Genomic DNA, 13,252 nt, shown 5'->3' on the forward strand with positions numbered 1-13,252 from the left:
GTGGGTTCAAGAGACTTGAGCGCATAATCTAGGCTGACACCGCAGGGCTGAGGGACTGTCACAAAGTTGGAGGTGCCGTCTTTCGGATGAGATGTTAAACCAAGGTCCCATCTGGCCACCAGGTGGATGTAAAAGATCTAGCACTATTCCAAGAAGAGCAGTGGCGTTCTCGCTAGGATCCTAGCCAATATTTATGCCTCAACCAACATCAATATAAACAGATTATCTAGTCATTTTCTCATTGATATTTATAGGACCATGTAGTGTGCAAATTGGCTGCCACAGTTCCCTATATTACAACAGTACTTAATTGGCTGTAAAACACTGGGACATCCTAAGGTCATAAAAGGCACTATATAAATTCTAGTTCGTTCTTTCTTTACCTCCACTTCACAAAATTTAAGATGCAATTAGTTTATTTGTTCTTTCCTCCTTAAGCGCTTCTTTCCTTTTCTCAATCATTTATGATTATAAAAAGGGGTACGGTAGCATAGTGGTTATGTATCTGGACTAGTAATCCAGAGGCTTGGACTAATGATGCAGAGGCATGCGTTCAAATCCCACCACGGCTGGGGAATTTAAATTCAGTTAATTAAATAAATCTGGAATTAAAAATCTAATAACAGTAATGGTGACCATGAAACTACCAGATTGTCGTAAAAACCCATCTAGTTCACTAATGTCCTTTAGGGAAGGAAATCTTATCCCGTCTGGTCTATATATGACTCCAGACCCACAGCAATGTGGTTGACTCTCAACTGCCCTCTGAAATAGCCTCGCAAGCCACTCTGTACCAAAGGAGTACCTTCACCACACGGGCTGCAGCGGTTCAAGAGGTGGCTCGCCACCACCTTCTCAAGGGAAATTAGGGGTAGGTAATAAATGCCCACATCCCATGAATGAATAAAAAAAATGTTCTTTCTCCCTTACTTTACACAGTGAATCTTTGTTTCTTGCTGAAGCAGTCATTGGTGCAGCACTATGCAGAAAGGTTCTTCCCAATGTAAAGCCTCCAATGGCTAGCACCTGAGCATGTGGTCATTTACCTTGGTTGAGATCAGTTTGGCTGACTGACTTCAGTTGTAAAGTCAGAGGTCAACATAAAACCACCTCAAACATCTCCCTGACCGCTGTGCATACACCAGTCCCCCTCATCAAAACAAAAAACATCCAAACACAGCTAGCTCAGACTTTTTATTAAATATAGGCCCAGAAATTCGGGTCTCCACGGGTGAGTACACACGGGGTACTCACGCGTGGGCCCGACGGAAGTGCCGGTTTCCTGCATGCACTGCGCATGCGCGGGAAACCGGCACTTCCATTCCTCTGAACGAAGGGGTTCAGAGGTTGAACGCGTGCGCGGGGGAGTCTGCGCGTGCGCTTTGAACTTACGATTTATTTTACACAGGTTTCGCCGGGAGGGTAAGTCTTTAGAATTTAGAAATGCAAAAAGGTAAGTGGTCAATTAATTAAAATTAAAACATTTTTTCCACAGGTTTATTATTTCTAAATACTTTAAAGCAAGGTAAGTTTATTTTTAGCCTCGTTAGAATATAAAATTATTTTTCAAAAATTTAAATTATTGTTTAAAATAGTTATTTCATGTAATTTATAGTTTATTTAAAAAGTGTGATAAAAAAAAAATTATTTGAAGGTTTACTGCTATTTATGGGGCCGTACTATTTATAAGTCTTGACAGGTCTTCCTGTCAAGACTTATGAATGGGCTTTTCCCTCCTCCGATTGGCTGCCCATGGCCCACGTGATCCCAGGGAACGCATTGAACTAACTGTGCCCCTGGGACACGAAAGCACTGCGTGCCGGCAGCTGGGCCAGGCCCCGGATCAGAATTCCACGGGCCCTACAGCTCAACTGCTGGCGCGCAAGGCAAGTGCAGGTCAGGGGCCTGCACCCGAGGGAAGCCCCCGACCCGAATTTCTGGATCCATAGTGTTTTAATCTGGTCCATGAGACCCACCTCCTGCTTGTAAGATCTTGCAATAATTTCGAAATTTTCTGCAGTTCCGAAGATAGATTTTTGATTTAAAAAATACCTGGGTAGAATATACCTTTAAAAATCCAGGGATCAAAATGGCCGTCAGACCGCGTGGCAGAAGACAAAAGGACAGTCTCTGTTCAAAGCATGGGCTGATAGAGGACTGAAAAGGCAGCCTGTGTGTGTCTGTGAAAAAGGATAATCAAAGACGGCTGTCCGACCTCGTGGCAGGAGACACCACACAGACTGCGTGCATATGAAAAGGGAAAATCAAAGATGGCTGACAAAGGAAAAAAAAACAGCCCTTGAAGCAATGGAGTAGTTAAACTGTCAATCAAAGGCAGTTCAGGGAGTTTCCCTCCCTGCAGGACAATCGATGTTTGTTTACACTAAACTGCTACAATGTTGAACCACTCGAGACTGCCAATCAATTGCGGTTGGGCGTGACCACAGGACAATCAGTTTGTTTACACTAACATCCTAGGGCTGTTTACTTAGCCATTAAAGAAATAGACATGGTTTTTCAAACTGGGACAGTTTCATTCAACCCATCACAAGAATGGGGATGCATTCAAAAACCCATCACAATGAATGGGTGATTCATCCAAAACCCATCACAGTCAATGGGGACAGTTTGGATCCCTTTTGTTTAGCCCAGATGCATCCGGATTTGGGCGGGAAGATTTCGGCCCCAAATGGGGTATAAGATAGCTTCTCAAGAAGCCATCTCTCTCTCTCTCTGCAGCCTCGCCTCCGTGCCCTCTACAACTTGGGAGCCCGCCCAAGGGAGTGGAATACCAGCAGTTACTTTTAAACACTGGGGTATCTCTATCTTCAGGGTGGTGAAGAATCTAAGACCGCAAGGGCACGGGGCAGGCATTCATTGGTGAGCATACATTTTCTGGCCCATTACAAGGCAACTTAGAATAGGTATAAGGGTGGGAATTAAGGGGAATCTTGTTAAACTGTAATTTTAGTCAATTTTCCCTCGTTGTGTCCGTTTTCTCCTCCCCTATTTAAGTAACAGTGTTGCACTAAGCAGAAAAGTGCTGTAGTGAACACTAAGTAGCTGTATTAAAAAAGTGCTGTATCTAAGTAAGTGTTGCACTAAGCAGAAAAGTGCTGTAGTGAACACTAAGTGGCTGTATTAAAGTGCTGTATCTAAGTAACAGTGTTGTACCAAGAAGTAAAGTGCTGCATTTAAGTAACAGTGTTCTATTAAGCAAACGAGTGCTGTAGTAGACACTAAAGTATACTGTGAGAAGTAAAGTGCTGTATTTCAGCATAGGTGTGCTGTATTGTTTATTTTCAATTTGTTTCTTTTTGTTTCAATAAATACTGGTCTGTTTTGCACCCAACCACGAGTCATGTTTTCTGTCTACATCGCTACCAAATAAGTCCGGCGGTCAGAACCAGGAATAGGGGAGCGCTTCAAAACCGCACGGGGGTCCCTGGAGCAGCTCAGAGGCTTGACTGGCCAGAGACAATAACCCCAACCCCGCTTGTTGAATTCCTACATGCTCTCACGGCCCTATTCGCACAAAACTGCTGACCACCCAACTTCCCTTCCTGACCCCCATGTTAACCAATATTGTTAACAGTTCCCTCTCCTCAGATACTGTCCACCTCCCCTTTAAATCTAGTCATCATCCCCCCCTCCTCAAAAAAACCCATCCTTGATACCGCTGTCCTTGCAAACTTCCACCCCATCTCCAAACTCCCTTTCTCCTTGAACATGTTGTCACCTCCCAAATCCATGCCCTTCTTTCCTACAACTACTTGTTTCAAGTTTCTGCACATGCCAAAGTGCTGAAACAGCCCTTATCAAGTCACAAATTACATCCTACGTGACTGTGAAAGTGGCAAACCATCCCTCCTCATCATTCTTGATCTGTCTGCAGCCTTTGTCATGGTTGACCACACTATCCTCCTCCAATGCCTCTCCTCAGTCTTTGAGTTGCCTGGGTGGGACTGCCTTTGCCTGGTTCCATTCTTATCTATTCAGTCATGGCCAGAGAATCACTTACAATGGCTTCTCTTCCTGCTCCTGCACAGTTACCTCTGGAGTCCCCCAAGGATCTATCCTTGACACCCTCCTATTTTGTATCTACATGCTGCCCCTCGGTGACATCATCCTAAAACACATCAGGTTCCACATGTTGCTGACAACACCCAGCTCTACCTCATCACCACCTCTCTCAACTACCACCCCACCCACCGCTGTCTCCGATTTTTCACACTGCTTGTCTCAACAGAAATTTCCTCCAACTATATATTGGGAAGACCGAATCCATTGTCTTCTGTCCCCGCCACAAACCCCGTTCCCTAGCCACCGACTCCATCCCTCTCCCTGGTCACTGTCTGAGGCTGAAGCATGCCGTTCACAACCTTGGCATCCTATTTGACCCCAAAATGAGCTTCTGACCTCATATTCGCTCCATCACCAAGACCATCATCATCTACTTCCACCTCCATAATATAGACCATCTGCACCCATGCTTCAGCTCAAATGCTGCTGGAACCCTCATCCATCTCCGTTCCCTCTAGACTTGACTATTCCAATTCTCTCCTGGCCGGCCTCCCATCTTCCACCCTCCATAAACTTGAACACATCCAAATCTCTGCTGCCTGTATCCTAACTCGCATCAAGTCCAGTTCACCCATCACCCCTGTGCACTCTAAACTACATTGATGTGTTGCTGGACTGCGAGCCAATTTCAAAATTTCCGTCCTTGTTTTTAAATCGCTCAATGGCCTTGCCCATCCCTATCTCTGTAACCTCCTCCAGCCCTACAAACCTCGGAGGTCGCTGCGCTCCTCCAATTCTGGCCTCTTGTGCATTCCTGATTTTCATCATTCCACCATTGGCAGCCATGCCTTCAGATGCCAGGGCCCCAATTGCCTTGATCGCTCTTAATCTCTCCTGCCTTCCATCCCATTATAGACCTTGCCTTTTGTTCTTTCCTCCCCTCCCCGCTTTCCCTGTCCTTGCTTAAAAACCTGTTCCATCTCCAGCTTTTTCCAGTTCTCACGAAGGGTCATCGACCTGAAACGTTAACTCTGTTTCTCTCTCCACAGATGCTGCCTGACCTGCTGAGTATTTCCAGCATTTTCTGTTTTTATTTCAGAATTCCAGCATCCACAGTATTTTGCTTTAATATTGAAAACTAACAGCGCCACCTGGTGGCATAATTGGTACTACAGGTCCTGCAACAGAGTGACTCCTGCCAACAAACCAGAAGCTGATTTCAATGACCTAAAGCTGCGCAGAGGCATTCTGCGCATTAATCTGGAAATTTCAATGATGTTTCTGCTTGGCCTGCTCCCTGTTCCTGACATTTCAGCCCCACTCCGTTTTCCCGACATTTTAGCCCCGCTCCATTTTCCCGACATTTCAGGCCCGCTCCATGTTCGACATTTTAGGCCCGCTTCCTGTTCCCGACATTTCTCTGTTCGCCAGCAATGCATTAAACTCAAACTGAGCCTCCAAACTTTCTCCAGACAGCATGGTTATTTTATAAAGTTTCATCCCAATTAAAAAGTAAACAGAGCCTATACAAAATAAGCACTTCCGATATGGCTGTGACAGCCTCTTCACGGAGCAACGATCAGTCACTGCAAACGGCTTCACAGCGTATTTTCACCAAACAGTTTTTAAAAAAAATCAGAACCCCCTAAAAAAAGACTGCGCTTGCGCAACCACTTCCGATTCATTGGCAGCAGTCGCGTCCGTAATATTCATATTCATATAAGGAAGGTTCATATTAGAATTTATGAAATGCATGTCTCACATGCTGAGTTTAATATATAATAGATATAGTTATGCATAGAGTAAAAGCATGTGCATAGATTTTTATTTTTCTAATTTTCTAATGATATACAAGATTTCCTGTAGCGTAGCTCACGATGCGTTGAAGGATTTGCTGTTTATGTGCAACAGTCGGAGCATTAGATCACATAACAAAATGTATTGCAACGGTAAAATTATTTTTAAGGATATCTGGTATGGTGTGGGGAAACCACTTTTTTTTTTTTAAAAAGGCAATTTGGTAAATTTTTATTGTAAATGGGAATTTTTTTTTTTTTTTGGAGAGATAGTAAAGCAAATGTTTAGACTGATGGCTGTAAAATTTAAGATAATGTACAAAGGCACAAAAACCCCACAGGAAAATTGGTCCAACCGTGGCTAACAAGAGAAGTTAAAGATAGTATTAGATCAAAGGAAGAGACTTATAATGTTGCCAAAAAGAGTAGTAAGCCTGAGGATTGGGAGGATTTTAGAATTCAACAAAGGAGGACCAAGAAATTGATAACTAAAGGGAAAACAGAATGAGAGTAAACTAGCAAGAGACATAAAAACAGACTGTAAAAGCTTCCATAGGTATGTAAAAAGGAAAAGATTAGCAAAAGTAAATGTGGGTCCCTTACAGGCTGAGACAGGAGAAAGTATAATGAGGAATAAGGAAATAGAGAAATTAAACAAATACTGTGTGTCTGTCTTCAAGGAAGAAGACGCAAAAAACTTCCCGGAAATAGTGGACAACCAAGGGTCGAGCGAGATTGAGGAACTGAAAGGAATTAGTATTAGTAAAAAAAAATTAATGGGACTGAAGGCCGATAAATCCCCTGGACCCAATGGCCTACATACTAGGGTTTTGAAAGAGGTGGCTATAGAGATAGTGGATGCATTGGTTGTCATTTTTCAAAATTCCATAGATTCTAGAATGGTTCCCGCAGATTGGAAGGTAGCAAATGTAACCCCACTATTTAAGAAAGGAGGGAGAGAGAAAACGGGAACTACAGACCAGTTAGCCTGACATCAGTAGTAGGGAAAATGCTAGAATCTATTATTAAGGACATGGCACTTAGAAAATAATAATAGGATTGGGCAGAGTCAACACGGATTTATGAAAGGGAAATCATGTTTGACAAATCTTTGAGTTTTTTGAGGTTGTAACTAGCAGAATAGATAAGGGGGAACCAATGGATGTGGTGTATTTGGATTGTCAGAAGGCATTCGATAAGGTGCCACACAAGAGGTTATTAAACAAAATTAGGACTCATGGGATTGGGGGTAATATACTAGCATGGATTGAGGATTGGTTAACAGACAGAAAACCAGAGAGTAGGAATAAACGGGTCATTTTCGGGTTGGCAGGCTGTCCCTAGTAGGGTATCGCAAAGATCAGTGCTTGGGCCTCAGCTATTCACAATCTATATCAATGATTTGGAAGAGGGGACCAAATGTGATATATCCAAGTTTGCTGATGATACAAAGCTGGGTGGAAATGTAAGTTGTGAGGAGGATGCAAGGAGGCTTCAACAGGATATAGACAGGCTAAGTGAGTGGGCAAGAACATGGCAAATGGTATATAACGTGGAGAAATGTGAAGTTATCCACTTTGTTAGGGAAAATAGAAAAGTAGAGTATTTTTTAAAATGGTGAGATTGGGAAATGTTGGTGTTCAGAGGGACCTGGGTGTCCTTGTACGCTAATCACTGGAAGTTAACATGCAGGTTCAACAAGCAATTAGGAAAGCAAATGGTATGTTGGCCTTTATTACAAAAGGATTTGAGTATAAGAGTAAAGACCTGGAGTATTATGTATAGTTTTGGTCTCCTTACCTAAGAAAGGATATACTTGCCAGAGGGAGTGCAACAAAGGTTCACCAGACTGATTCCTGGGATGGGGGAATTGTCCTATGAGGACAGATTGAGTAGTCTAGGCCTATATTCTCTAGAGTTTAGAAGAATGAGAGGTGAAATCATTGAAACATACAAAATTCTTACAGGGCTCGACAGGGTAGATGCAGGGAGGATGATTCCCCTGGCTGGGGAGTCTAGAACCAGGGGTCACAGTCTCAGAATAAGGGGTTGGTCATTTAGGACTGAGATGAGGAGAAATTTCTTCACAGAGAGCAGTGAATCTTTGGAATTCTCTACCCCAGAGGGCTGTGGAGGCTCCGTCGTTGAGTATATTCAAGACAGAGATCAATAGATTTTTGAATATTAAGGGAATCAATGGATATGGGGATAGTGCAGGAAAGTGGAGATGCGGTAGAAGATCAGCCATGACCTTATTGAATGGCGGGGCAGACTCGAGGGGCCAAATGGCATAGCCCTGCTCCTATTTCTTATGTTCTTACATGCCTTGTGCACTTCAAACATGCCATGTGTAAAACTTTGAATTACATAGATAAATCTGTATACTTTAATATAATTACAATTCTACTGAATGTATCAAATTTTGCTAGAATATAGTACAGCCACAACACAAGTGTAATTGCACAGTCATTAGATCTTACATCACAGAGCTGTACTTCGTCAGCCATGACATGAATAACTGATTTGGGGCCTCCTTTAGCACCAAAGAGGTCCAATTCATCAAGTGCCTCAAGAGCTGCCTGTGGTAAGAAAGAACTGTTAGTTTCAGAACCTTGCTTAAAATATACTTAAAAAAAAAAAAATTCTATGGAGCTATTGTGCTTATAGGCTCGAATGAAACTTCATCCTCCTTCCATTTTTGGCACCCAGAGCACCCCACATCCTGGGTTAGATTCAAGTCCAGGTCCGAAAGGTGAACAAAAAGTACGGTAACACACTGCATTGTCCAGTTCCATCACTTTGCACCTCCACCCCCACAAAAAGTGTTTTAAAACATAATTTAACACTTACTTTGGCCATACCTACAGAACTAGCATTGAGTTCTGGAATTCCCTTGTTTGTCTTGTCACCACGTTCCCACATGCCATAATCCTGTCACAGAAAGAAAGCAACAAAATGTATGCAGCAAATTTAACAATCACCAGATGGGCCAAGTACTGCATTCACATCCTAGAAGAGATACATCTAGGGGGAAAAGAGGGGGACACACATACATACGAGAGGCAAAACAGAGACAATTGGGGAGAGATACAAATGTTTTTGTATCTTCACACTCTTTCCTTGGGAGAATAGTGTGAATGAGTGGAAGGATTCACAAGCTGATTAACAATCTAACAGGCTGTTCATGATGTGAATGCTTCTTCCATGACCGTAATCTTCTTTACACCAGCCGATAAGGTGATTAGTCCTACAACGAGGGAGGGTTTTTGGGCTCCCACAATACATATGATTGGGGGGCAGGGGGGCGCCACCTACACTCACCAGACGTAAATATCCTGCCATCAGTCAACCCAGAATTATCTGTCTAGAGCGGGATTCCAACCCTGAACCTTCTGACTCAGAGGCGGCAATCCAGGCAAATGTGGTGAGAGAAAGAGAATATATATATATATATATTAACTCTATCTCAGGTATGTGAAAGACAGAGAAGACAACATAATGGCCCAGATATTCCAATCGCAGGCCTCCCGTGGGCAGAGGACTGCCATCTGGAAAAATCTGCGCTCTAACCGGAGGGCTCCCGGGAGGCGCACAATTCCGCTGCTGGGCCTCTCCAAACTGCCGGTGCGCAGGGCCCACGTATCCCAGAGGCGCAGGTAGTTCGCAGCATCCCTGGGATCACGTGGGCCATGGGGAGCCAATCAAAGAAGGGAATCTCCCTTCATACATTTGACAGGAAGACCTGTCAAATATATGAATGGAGATCACCCCCAAAACATAGTAAAACTTTAAACAATTTTTTTTTTTTTTTTTTAAATCACATTTTTAAAATGACTTGAAAGTCCAATAAATTAACTATTTTAAACAAAACGTTTTTTTACGGGACTAAAAATAAACTTACCTTTTTTTAAAAAAGTATTTTTAAATGATAAATCAGTGGAATTAAAAAAATATATATTTTTTTTTTTTTTTTTTACTTTTTTCAACTCTTATCCTGGTAAAAGCAGGCTTTATGCCTGTTTTTACAGGCGCAAGAATTGTAAGTGTTTTCTGCGGGCGGAGGGTCTCCAAAAAGCGGAACTCTCTGCCCGCAGAGGCCCTGCTCCCGGGCAGGCGGAGGATCTGTCAAGAGCTTTCTTGACAGATTGGAAATGCCGGTTTCCAGCGCATGCGCAGTGCATGCCTAAAACCAGCATTTCCGATGTCCCTACGGGTGGGTACACAGCGCGTACCCACCCGTAGGGATCGGAATATCCGGCCCAATGAAAGGGAAAGAAATATCAAGAAGCACAGAACTGTGAGCATCACACATCATGCAGTAACTGTACTGAAAATAAAAATAATTTAGACCATTTTATGTAACAGATGAGGCCAACTGCAGTGCTCCAGTACCACCCTGGCTGAGATCAGCTAACTCAGCACAGACCAGAGACCAAACCTGGGACATTCTAATCTTAATGGCTCAAGCACTAAACGATGCACTTACCAATTGACCCAAATAGTGGAGCCCCAATGCTAAAGTTTGCTTAATTGATTGCTAAAGAAATACTCCAGGTAGACCATTATGCAATTTTTTTTGTAAATACCCACCACACCTCCCCCCCATTATTTTATAAGAAAAAAGACAAGTTTTAAATTCTTCCTGTGCAGTTGCTGGCTTTACCATCAGTCACCATAAATATACTGGGGGCTAAATTCATAGTGGCCCATCTTTGGGCGCATCACAGACTGCATGAGTCCAGCGCACGACCAAACTAGGAGGCCCAAAGCTCAACAGAAAAAGCCTCAATGAATTTAGCAGTCGCACAGATCAGGCGTGGACCATCGCACTGCTAAATTAACATTGTTGTGCCCATTTTACGCCTGTAAAACACATGCCACAATGTTGAATTTTCACCCTCATTGTTTCAAAGCTAGACAAGCACCTGGCCTCCACTTGGTTTCTCATCCAACAGCAGAGACATGTGTGGAAACTAATTATGTGGGGAATCATGGATGTGAACCCATACATTACCACATTATGATGCGGTGCATAACTGCAGTGCACCAATATACCTTGCAGCAAAATTCTATAAAAGCAAGCATATGAAAATGGCAGAGACTAGCTGCTCAAAGTCCTATGAAGTTGTAAAATAAAAAAACAGAAGACTCAAGATATTGGGATACTCACTGCAACTTTGTAGGCTACTTCGATATAAAACACAAGATTCTGTATAAAATTCACTTCATCCAGGGTAAAAATTATTTGAAGCCCTAGGGGGGAAAAAGAGACTTATTATTAATGCTTTGAATTCAAACACTAGAGAATCAGGGACACCAATTTATGGTGACTAAATAAGTCAAATTCAACCCGACATGTCAGCCGTTGCTCAGTGGGTAGCACTCTTGCCTCCGAGTCAGAGGTTGTGGTTCAAGTCCCATTCCAGAGACTTGAGCACAAAAATCTAGGCTGACACTCCAGAGCAGTGCGGAGGAAGTGTTACACTGTCGGAGGTGACGTCTTTCGGTGAGACGTTAAATGAATGTAAAAGATCCCACGGCACTATTTCGAAGAAGAGCAGGGGAGTTATCCCCGGTGTTCTGGCCAATATTTATCCCTCAATCAACATAACAAAAACAGATTTTCTGGTCATTATCACATTACTGTTTGTGGGAGTTTGCTGTGCGCAAATTGGCTGCCACGTTTCCTACATTACAACAGTGGCTACACTTCAAAAAGTACTTCATTGGCTGTAAAGCGCTTTGGGACGTCCAGAGGTCGTGAAAGGCGTTATATAAATGCAAATCTTTCTATCTTTTTTCTTTCTTTATTATACTGTATGTGAATACAGAATTTTTACCTGTGAAAACTATAAATCAGTGAACTTTTTAAGAGCAAATTTACCAGGATACCTAATTCTACAATTAGGTATCAGTGATGGTAAGAGATTACACATCAATAGAAGACCTAACAAATATACTGAAGGATTTTAATCATTCGAATATATTTTAAAACCACACATTAAAACAAATGTTGCTACAGATAGTTGGACATGAAGTAAACAAAGCTTCTGCAGGCTCTGTAATGCTAGGACTGTGGCAGTGCGGTGGGGCAAGCCATTGAAAATGAACAAACATGCTCTGGAGTAGAGATACTCAGATTCAATTCCCCATGTCACCGAATTCCCTGTCTCAGCTGCAGGAAGAGAATAAAACCGCGTCATCACAGGGCTACTGTTTTACGCCTCAAAGTAGTTGGCTTCCCAACAGCACCAGTAGAGACCTAGGTGTGAATGATATGCTTGCTCACCCACAGGAGGAAAGTGGCTCAAAAGAAAATCTGTATAATTATAAGAGAGAGGGAGTCAAAGGAAGAATTTCATATTCTCATTAAACAAAAAGTAGCACTATGACGTATGTGTCTTTGGTACTAATAGAGTGAGTGACCAAGAAACTCGAGGCAGAGCAGATCTACATCAGCCACACTGACACAATAACAAAAATGAAGGAATCTCAAAAAAATATAACGTTTTTGAAAACTTTACAATGTGCAAGTTTGCAATGTCAGCTGCAACTTCAAGAGAACATAGTGGCCCAGAAATTCAGGTGCTTGAGGGGGCACATCGTATGCATTATACTTGACAGTAAGAAGCTTCAACATGTAATGAAGAAATAGACATGGGCACAGAACTACATAAAAATGTGGAAAACTGTATTGCAGCACAAGAGTTTTCAATATTATGCACTCAGCACCATATTTTCAGTTAGAAAGATTGTCAATTTTTTTTTAAAATTATGGTTCAAAACAAAAATGTAAAGTACACTAACACCATAGGGAAGTTCTCCTTTCAGTGCAGGACTTCCCTATTTTAACATGATCCTTTTTGTGTTCTTTCCTAGACTCGAGGACTCGACAGAGATTGGAAAGAACACAATCAATCGACATCGTCAGTGGGAGATGAGGCAGAATGAGTGACACTCAGAACAGAAGTAGTTGTGCCACTCTTTAGTCCTCATGCATCATTATTTGATTCATTGTAGAAATGACAATAATTCCCAAGTTTCTGTCAAAGGTACCTGAGACGAGACAACTATTTCAATGTGACCAAACAATTGCAACCAACAGTGATTCATGCTCTGATTTTTCACAACTTCCTGTGGAGAAATCCCAAGGCCACGATTTTGCCGGCACTCAGGGGGCGGGTCAGGTGGTAAAATTGAAAAAAATGACGGCGGGTTCCGATCCCGCCGTCAACCCGCCTCCGTACAACTTTGCCAAAGGCGGGCTCACAGACTCCTGTTCGGTCCCGCTACCAAGCGGCGGGATAGGCACTTAAGGCAGTTAACTGCTTGTTAACTGCCTGGATAATGCCATTTTGACAGTCGTTTTACATTTTACCACTTTTTCGGCATGTTCCACGCCGTTCCCAAACCACGCCAGCTAATTGAGTCGG

General features: G+C 42.7%; 1 protein-coding gene across 6 annotated transcripts in view; it reads right to left on the reverse strand.

Moving 5' to 3' along the window:
* Nucleotides 1-13,252, reverse strand: part of phka1a (phosphorylase kinase, alpha 1a (muscle)) — a 199,625-nt gene that overhangs the window by 159,699 nt on the left and 26,674 nt on the right. For all 6 annotated transcript variants that reach the window (XM_085996211.1, XM_085996205.1, XM_085996221.1 and 3 more), the window contains 3 exons: nt 10,990-11,072; nt 8,670-8,750; nt 8,300-8,398 (listed from right to left, as the gene is read on the reverse strand). In XM_085996211.1, coding sequence (XP_085852337.1) covers nt 8,300-8,398; nt 8,670-8,750; nt 10,990-11,072 — 263 coding nt within the window. The remainder of the gene's footprint in view (nt 1-8,299; nt 8,399-8,669; nt 8,751-10,989; nt 11,073-13,252) is intronic.

The sequence above is a fragment of the Somniosus microcephalus genome, chromosome 1, assembly GCF_052327205.1.
Source record: "Somniosus microcephalus isolate GS21.2 chromosome 1, FLI_Smic_1.0, whole genome shotgun sequence".
Taxonomy (NCBI): Eukaryota; Metazoa; Chordata; class Chondrichthyes; order Squaliformes; family Somniosidae; genus Somniosus; species Somniosus microcephalus.